At 38.5% G+C, this 10441-nt stretch overlaps 1 protein-coding gene across 2 annotated transcripts in view; it reads right to left on the bottom strand.

The window, feature by feature from the left end:
- Positions 1-6076: 6076 nt before the first annotated feature.
- LOC124252675 overlaps positions 6077-10441 on the bottom strand; it is a 41357-nt gene continuing 36992 nt past the window's right edge. For both annotated transcript variants that reach the window (XM_046686334.1, XM_046686335.1), the window contains 2 exons: positions 8175-8355; positions 6077-6344 (listed from right to left, as the gene is read on the bottom strand). In XM_046686334.1, coding sequence (XP_046542290.1) covers positions 6158-6344; positions 8175-8355 — 368 coding nt within the window. In that variant the 3' untranslated portion in view covers positions 6077-6157. The remainder of the gene's footprint in view (positions 6345-8174; positions 8356-10441) is intronic.

Below are 10441 nucleotides of genomic sequence, written 5' to 3'. Positions count from 1 at the left end.
TTCTACAACTTAGATGCATTGTGGGAATGTAAACATTGCAAACGTTGTCGTGTCGCTGTTTAATTGTGAGTCGAACTGAGACGTTATACCCGTCGAAAAACATAAACGCAATGTTTCCACCAGTGATGTTAGCCGAGTGAAGCAGTTGCAAACCAAGAAACGGGATGCTATGGAGTAGTTTACTGAAGGAGGCTGTACGAGAGGCGATGACAACTGACATGCATCGTGACGTCGGTTACCAAGGGGACAGACGAGTGACGTGCAAAAGTGTACGTCAGAAGAAAATTCTTCCGCAACCTCTTTATGAAACCGGTTTCAGTTTGAAACCACAACAATACCAAAACTACGCTATTTTGTCAATTTAATGCATGTAAGACTTGGGTAATAAATAAAATACCACACTCGGTCTCATTACCTACGAATTATACGAAACTCGTGACCTTCCTATGGTTTCTGACCTCGCTTTCGCTCGGTCAGATACCATAGGAAGGACACTCGTTTCGTATAATTCGTAGGTAATGAGACCAAGTGTAGTATTCTCTATGTATTACACTCGCCAGGGAAGTGTCAGAACAGCGCAATTGAATCGTAAATGCTGCCTATAAACCCATTTAGCAAATAATGCTAAATGTCACTATCGCACACGGCTGGTGCAACTGCAGCAACGGATCGTCCAGCCTACCCATTGCACGCCCATGTTGCTGATTTTGATACGTTTGCCTGTTTTCCATACAAATGAGCTTGTGATTGCTGAGGCGATCACATGACTTGCTGCATGTAATTGTATGTTTCACTATTACCACCAACAGGGGGGGTGTCACGTTTCTAATTTTGTTGAGCATATATTGCATTGCAAACATATCTCTTCACCTATCATAAATTTAAAAACATATCACAACATTCTTTTTGAAGCAGCAATCTTTACTTCAAGCTTCAGAGTATGTACAGTGTAACCTCATACAAGCATTGAGAAAAATATGTATGAGAAGCACTTAAAGATACAACTTCACAGGGTATGTCCTTAGCTCAAACACCATGAACTTTTTATATATATATATATAAAGACTGCTAAAAGAATTAACATGATCTGAAGGTTAAGACTGCTTAATTGATAACAAAAACATTAAGTTTGTTGATATAAAAAAATAACAAAGTTCATATTGATTATTGCTAATAGATTTTCAGACCACATGAAACAAGTTCATTATAACAAAACATTCATCAACAGAAATAACGTGGTTGTGCATTTACTTATAAGAAAGTAACACATCATGTATTTTTTACAGCAAAACAAACTTACCACAATGTGTATATTCCAAATTAGTCAGTGTCATGGTACTGCAACAATACTTTAAACCCCACAGGGTGAGGTTCAGGGCTGTGACTATGGCAGTGGCGGATCCAAGGGGGGTGGGTCAAGGGTTTCCCCCCCCCACACACACACACACACACCTTGAAAATGACTTAAGACCACATTGAAAAAAAATAAATTGCGTTGGCGGAGCCAAGAGGGGTTCAGGGGGGTTTAACCCCCTGAAACCCCCCCCTTTCAAAATTCCTGGATCCGCCCATGTATGGCAACAGTATGGCAGCAGTCTCACTTGTCATCACATGCCACAAGAGCTCTTCACATATATTTTCACAATTTAAGAATGCAAATAACTACAAAAATTATACTGATTGATTTATAGTTTAAAAATCTAGAATATGGCTGAGTGAGATATAATTTGAAAAACAAATACACACCATGCTTTGTCTGCACGACATAAAACAATCATACTTTGTACATACACATACCATGTAAAATAACATGTACTAAGGGTTTCCAGTTTCCTGCTAAGCAATGACAGTTACAAAACGAGTCTGTAACCTTTTTGAAAAGAGGAACAAACTGTAGGGCCAATCACCAGTTACCCTACAATACCCTTTGTCCATCTGGCCACATAGCCATCAGGGCTGCAACGATTCACCCAGACCTCGATTCGATTCGATTTTCGATATTGGACCCTTGATTCGAACATTTTTGATTCAATTATTCATACAAGTAAAAACATCAGATTTCATTTAACTCTTAGAGTTTTTTAAACAAAACATATCGTTTTCCCAAGATTTGACAAGGAAATCAGGTATGTAGATGAAGTACATTTTCACAAACAAATACAATATGATGTTTAAACACAGAACGGAACTCAAATATCGAATTGAAATAGTGATAATGGTTATCAAAAATGGAAACTAAGGTGTCAGATTCAATTTTCAATAAATCGAACCGAATCGGTGGAGCACTCTAAACAGCTATTATCTGTAATCACAACAACCATTGGTTATGTCATCACACCAACCTCTTCCAACGTATAAACCCAAATATCCTTCTTGTATATGAATGAAACATTATGACAGTAAAAATTACAATCCTATTGAAATTCTAGAAAACATGGATTTTCTAAATGGATTTCATACTACAACAGGTTTTCAACAAATCATCAACAGCTTGGCAACATAGACAGGTGATAGCAATATACCTGGGTAATTATCGAGTCAAGAGACGTCTTTTTCAGTCTGTTCTACTGACTTGATAATTTCCAGGGTATATGTTCCGATAAATCTCCACTAGTATCCTGGATGCATCAATGGCTTGGCCCGATAATTCTATTACATCCCTTGATTACATAATTGATACCAGTAGACACTTGGGTGAGATTCTCTATATACCCCAGAGATTTCATGCATGAGAACCCCATATACACCAGAGATTTCATTCTGGTTTTAAGTACTGGTGTAAGGCGATATGATATGAATCCCAATAATATTGGGACGATACGATTTGTATTCAATATAGTATTTACCTCATAGATACATGACATTGATACTAATACCATAAAATAGTTTCTAATAGTCCAAGTGGGCATCATTTCATCTAGTAGCAGATTCTGGATGTTAATTAGAATCTTACACATGTCTTTCGATTTAAAAAATCAACACTCCATAATAGTTTAAACCACCTTGGAAAGTGTCATTGTTTCACAGTATTATCAGAGTATGTCACACAGCTGACATCAAAGGACACTTCAGTGAGATTCTTGATGTATTACACATGTCATAAATGCAAACCTGAATAACTTGTTTAACAACATTGATACTGACTAGGACTTAACAGGGAGTCAGGAACTGAAACAACTGTCCAGCAGCAGACAACTTATCCTGCTGAAAATAGTATTGCATCTGACATTTGTTCATTTTAGGTGGGTGGATTTTAAAAATTGAAATGTCAGCTACTGTACACAATCGTGCACATACAGTTTCTGCTATTTCAATTTAATCTAGGAATCCGAGAAGCCGATGACAGACATTGGTGCTACAACCTAACAAAAGCTGATTGGACCTTCAGCAGTACAAAACAGAAGTGGCTTTTTAAGATAAGCGAGTCTGTATGACAGTTATCATACTGAGCCAACTGAAAATAGTACACAAAGCATGAGCACAATATATTTACAGCACATGGACAAAGAAGTACCATATTCTCTTGTGTTCAATGCATAGTTTTTTTGAAAGAAAATATGTCTGGTGAGTGCAACTGTACACTCAATAATGAATTTTGATCATTTTTTCACAATACCATGTTGGCCAAAATTCAACACGCAATATATCATGTAATAACAGTCTGGTTATAAAAAGTGCACATTGTATATTTTGACTTACAATTTTAATCTATTTTATTGATTTGATTCAAAATTTCATTCAATATTATTTACAATAAATTCAGTGAAATCAAGTGGAAGTTACTTTCAGCTCAACAACTCTCTGTTAGTTACAGTGGCCACCTTGAAGCAAACTTAAATTGACGTCTGCTTGAAAGTCAATAACCAGGAGATCAATCTAAAGAAATCATGAAAACATTTCCACATTTGGGGTCACTCAGGATGAGTCAGTTGACAAACAGAAAAGTGATGTGTGTTGTGGCGCGACAAGACAGATGGAAATAATTCATCTATCTGGTCCTGAGTAGGATTACACTGTATTATAACTCATCCCAACAAACTATGTACAAAGCATACCAGTTGATCACAAGACCTCTACAAACAGCAAACATAGTCATCTAAGTCCTACTGTCAGTACTAACAAACTTTTAATGTAATTTTCATTTCATTTACTTAGTCTTACACATCCATTAGATTACAATCGCATACTATTTTATTATTCATATAAAAAGTGATTGAGTGAGTATGGTTTTACGCTGCTTTTAGCAATATTCCAGAAATATCACGTCAAGGGACACTGGAAATGGGCTTCAAACATTGTACCCATGTGCGGAATCGAACCTGGGTCTTCAGGGTGGCGAGTGGATGCTTAAACCATAAGGCTACCCCAGCCACCTCTCATATAAAAAGACCTATAAATATTGTCATAATAGTTTAATATCATGTGGAAGCCGTGGTGGCTGAGCGGGTGAGGTGACTGACTCTGAGGGTGTGGGTTCGAATCCTAGATATAAACTGCAATATTTTCACATAATTTGCCACTCCAATTGATACTAAAATAATAAAAGAACATGAAATCGAGAAAAATTCTTTATGTTCATGTAATGTAGTGCAAGACGTTGGGGTCCATGCAGGCAGCAAACTGTAGTGTCCTCATCGTACCTAGCAGGGTTATCTCCCTTTAGTTGCTGGTGATCTATGGTCCATTTTGGTATCGAATATTTCAACAGTGAAGTAATTTAGGGTGACACGCTAGTTTTAAATCTATATCTGTGATAATCTAGTTGTTTATACTGTCCTTTGTTGACAGGCTTTATTATCTAACTTTAGGTATCATAAATGTGTAACTTGTTTTAGTTACGAAATGGCTGGAATACTGCTGATGTGGCTATAAATCTAAATCAATCTGCATCAATCTATGCAATTGGGATATGACGACATGCCAACCAAGTCAGCAAGTCTGACCACCCGACCCCCGTTAGTCGCCTCTTACAACAAGCATGGATTACTGAAGATCGATTCTAACCCGGATCTTCATGGGTCTACTGCAACTGGAAACCAAAACAAGTTGCACTGATATATTGATGGTGAGTTATTCAGGATTAATGGTGAGTTATTCAGGATTAATGGTGAGTTATTCAGGATTATACGCAAGCATCTGCTGCACGTTAAGTGCCCTGCTCGAACACCCAACCATCTTATGCTGGACATACTGCAGGAGATGGAATAAGAAGAGTGTCAAAACACAGGTGACCAGTAGATAAACAATACATATTCGATGACAGAGGGATGATCAGTAGCACACATTACAGAGTTACAAACAATACCTCTGTCACATACATAAATCTGCACTGTCATTGGTATACTACTGTTATTCTCATGGCACTGTGTGTATAATAGTTCATGACCTTATACAAAAGATATTTTCTCCAGATGACAGTGACGTGCGGTGAGATAAATATACACCTATGTGATTATGAATCTCTACACATGTAAAAGATGATATCTCCAAGTTATGTTAGTACTTGTGGGATTTTACAAACGCAATAGTCGAAAATGACACATTTTAACCGGTCTGTCACATACATAAATGTAATTGTCAACTTTCGTGACGCTGTTGCTTACATTGATGGGGTTATCATAGATGTTATCATATGTTGTATACAACAGCTAGGCATCTTAGAAACACATATACACATACAACTGAAATATTATGAGTATCATTTGTGTTTTAATAAAAATATCCCTTTCCAAAATGGACATATTATTTCTATTTTGATATATATATTACCAAACTTATTTCAACTTCATCTTCCTATATATCTATTTTTAAAACACACGCATCTACGAAAACAAGCACACACATATATATTTGTGTGTGCATGTATGTATATATTGCGATACACACACAAAAACATTATGTGTGTGTGCTTGCACGCATGTATTTTTTTATTTATTTATATACATATATCTATATAAATTTCTTTTCGGGTGGGGAGATGAATGAATGGATTTCAAAATTTATACACAACAAGTACAATAAGGACAGGTATGAGAGACAGCACAGTCCTTATCTTTTATAATTTTGGTTTGTTTTCGTAACAGCAAAGATAATTGATCTAAACCAAGCTGGAAGAACCAAAGAATTGATTATACAGCCACACAGCTGATGTACACCGTTATTTATACCACCGACAAACAGGGCAGTTTGGATGAGCTGTCTGTAGGAGCCGTATGATGTCTCGTCTGTGGTGGTTGTCATCAGCGAAGTACCGCACCAGGTGACACGCTCTCTTACCCTCCTGAATCATATATGTCAAGATGACCCGGGCGGGGCTCTCGCGTAGGTCTGTTCTCTTCGCCCAGCTGAATAACAACAACAAAGGGAAATAACTCTATCAGTGAAACAAACCTGGGATAAACAAGGGTGAAAATGCTTCAATTAGTTTAACAGTTGGGGAACATGTTGCAGTCAACACAAATATTGAAAAGTTTTGAAGGTGGGATGAAACAGGGTTTAACCTTGTGTTTAACATACATATACCTGGAGGGGGGATTGAGGAGTGTGTGTGTGTGTGTGTGTGTGTGTGTGGGGGCTGCTGCTTGTATCAGTCTAGACTATTGCCAGTATAAAACCATGGACACCTGTCCAGACACAGTATACCACCACAATTTTCCCTTAAATGTTGAGGGTACCTTGTACCATCTTTTAATAAATTTCAGACTGACATGGCCAGGGATTCAACCACCAACCTACATCTCTGGGTAGATGCTCTATCAACTAGACCACAGTTTCAATAGTACAGTTGATGGAAGCATATGGATATTTTGTGGGCAGTGATATATCAAACGATCCAACCCCGGAACAAATGGTTGAATGTTGATTAACAATCAATGATAGACATATCCACTAGACCACAGGTAGGAGACAAGTGAAAATCAAGCGGGGCTTGTTGTCATTTTCCAAAATAGAGATATTTTACAAAAATTGGTCCGAAGTGAGCTATAAATGGATTTGGAAAAAAGGTGCCGGCCCTGTCATCTGGTCAGCCTTATTTCAGCTACCGGTATATTACAACATTCCAATCATTCAGGTACACTGGATGATCAAGTACACTGTAAGAACAAGATGATCCACACGCTGGCAATTAGGTGCCTGACTCTCAGGGTGTAGGTTCGAATCCCGGATGGGACTCAACCCAACAAAAGTACTAGAATCTGTACTTTACTAAGAAAGTGTAATCCCAAACATGACGTGTTACATTTGACCACTTTCTAAATGGCATAGTGTATTCATAGCTTTCGGACATGGGAATTGTGCCAATTTACACTTATTACAGGGGTGCACAAAGTCCATGGTCTAGTCTACCAGTTGTCCGACTTTCACTTTTGTGGAAGCCACAGTGGCTGAGTGGTTTAGGAGTTTGACGTTGTGTGATGGTGATTAGGTGCCTGACTCTGGGTGCGTGTTACATGTGACCACTCTCTATACAGTATTGTTTATTCAAAGATCCACACAATCAGGTGAATGCCTAATGATGACGAGACAATCCCTGTAAACCAATGTAGCCCCCCACTCACCACTACAAAACCCTTACTGCTATATAGCCTATACAGCCCGCCTGCCTGCCCCATGAACCTCCACAATAATGTTACACCATCATTTTGAACACTGGAAGAAGCTTGAGAAGACATCACACGATGAGATCACACGATGCGATCACACGATGTGATCACACAATGCGATCACACCATGCGATCACACAATGTGATCACACAATGCGATCAAAATGTACAACTATGATGGTAAAGGATGTAATCCTTTTGGTTGATGGTTAGAGCGTCCGCCCGGAGAGCGGAAGGTTGCGGGTTTAATCCCCGGCCGCGTCAAACCAAAAGACGTTAAAATATGGTACTTGTTGGTCCCTGCCTGGCGCCCGGCATCAATGGGTACAAGAAGGACTGGTCAGCTCGGAGTCAGTATACTGTGTCTGAGTGGGGTATTCATGCTTCACTGCGGCATGGTATCTCAGTGGGCTCGCACTATAAAACCAGCTTAAGTCTGGGCTAGCAGCCACACATACATACACACACATATGAACAAAATATTTTCAAGTACGACGTTAAACCCCATTTCACCTCACCTCACCTTTTGGTTGACCACCTTATATATGTTACAAAATGAATAAAACTTACGTAAGATAATCAACCTTCTCAATTGAGAAATTTAGTATTTCCATGGCAGCTCCACCAATAGTCAAATTGATATTCTTATTGTCTAGGGGTTGTAGGAGCAGTACAAGATCTTCCCACGTCTTCTTGAACTCCCTCATCCCCCTCAGCTCTCCTATCAGAAGCGTACAACTCTTAGATTCCTCTGAAAACAAATCAATAGTATTAGAGAAAGCCATCAAAACAATGATGTTACTTCAATTGGAAACTTTTAGTGAAGGTGTTTAAATGGTGTCTGTTCAGAAGTCCAGCGTATTTGCTGAATCCTGATATTTCTATAGTAAAATCAAACTAGCAGCATTTGGTTACATTTATAAACCTCCAGTGATGTCACTCTATTGCCTCGCCCGGTTTTCCTTTTACCGAGTAAACCTCTACTGGCATTCTACAAGAAATCCCGGGGATTTTATGAGGAATTGCCCATGCAATTTTCTGACGAACAGCCCATGACTTTTAATTATTTTACTTGTACAAGTTTTGAATATGATCGTAAAATATCACATCATTGAAAACTTCTAGTATATTGTACCGATGCCTGGTTTTGAACGTGCAACCCTTCGCTTACTAGATCGGCAGCTTTATCCACTAGGCTATGAAGGCTCGCTGTGAAGAATGAGATTGTTTGTCAGCATGACCCATATGTTCCTAACAAGACAGGTATTGCGGGCAACACACATGCAGGGCACGGGTAGTGCGTGCAGAGCATGTGCATTGTGCGTGCAAGGCAAGGTATTAGCTGCCAGTTGCATCCCGGTTGATTTCAACAATAAATACTAAATATTAAAATTCCATCTAAAGTATATCTTCGGTCGGTTCATAAGTTGGATCGAAACATCCTCCTCGGTTTTGATCCTTTACATACAAGATATCCAAATTTGGAGCCATTTTATTAGTATAATGTCACCTGGTTACATAAATACAAAACAGAAAAACTAACAAGAAGACAAAGTCATCAATATCACCCACATCTGTAAAATACTCTTCACGAATAAATCAACTAGTTATGACAATGTCAAATGTTAAATTGTTCTTCACTTTGATCTAATAAAAACATACGTATGTAAACTATTCATATACTAGCGTGTTTGTATCAACAACAGACTGCCTGAGTGCTTCCACGATTTGATGTACCTCAGTAATGTTGATACTGGAAATAGAGTGGTACTGTTGATTGATGTCATTAGGTTCTTCAATACCCACAAAGAGGAATTAGAGTATTAAAAGGTTTTAAAGTTCTGCTCCAGATAGGAGCACAACCACTACCACTTCAGACAAGGTAAATCTTGTTGCCATGGAAACGCCTAACATACAGAATATGGTTGCTACTATTTACATCCTCTGATGGTGGACACATCCTCCTAACATACAGAATATGGTTGCTACTATTCACATGATCTGATGGTGAATACAATCCCCTAACATACAGAATATGGTTGCTACTATTCACATCATCCGATGGTGAATACAATCCCCTAACATACAGAATATGGTTGCTACTATTCACATCATCTGATGGTGAATACAATCCCCTAACATACAGAATATGGTTGCTACTATTCACATCATCTGATGGTGAATACAATCCCCTAACATACAGAATATGGTTGCTACTATTCACGTCCTCTGATGCTGGAAACATTCCCCTAACATACAGAATATGGTTGCTACTATTCTCATCATCTGATGGTGAATACAATCCCCTAGCATACAGAATATGGTTGCTACTATTCACATCATCTGATGGTGAATACAATCCCCTAACATACACAGCCTGGTTGCTACTATTCACATCATCCGATGGTGAATACAATCCCCTAACATACAGAATAGGGTTGCTACTATTCACGTCCTCTGATGCTGTAATCATTCCCCTAACATACAGAATATGGTTGCTACTATTCACGTCCCCTGATGCTGGAAACATTTCCCTAACATACAGAATATGGTTGCTACTATTCACGTCCCCTGATGCTGGAAACATTTCCCTAACATACAGAATATGGTTGCTACTATTCAAGTCCTCTGATGCTGGACACATCCTCCTAACATACAGAATATGGTTGCTACTATTTACATCCTCTGATGGTGGAAACATTCCCCTAGCATACAGAATATGGTTGCTACTATTCAAGTCCTCTGATGGTGGACACATCCTCCTAACATACAGAATATGGTTGCTACTATTTACATCCTCTGATGTTGGAAACATTCCCCACACATACAGAATATGG

The sequence above is a fragment of the Haliotis rubra genome, unplaced genomic scaffold, assembly GCF_003918875.1.
Source record: "Haliotis rubra isolate DU_JTF1 unplaced genomic scaffold, ASM391887v1 Scf520, whole genome shotgun sequence".
NCBI classification, from domain to species: Eukaryota; Metazoa; Mollusca; class Gastropoda; order Lepetellida; family Haliotidae; genus Haliotis; species Haliotis rubra.
This window is presented reverse-complemented; position numbering and strand designations above follow the sequence as displayed.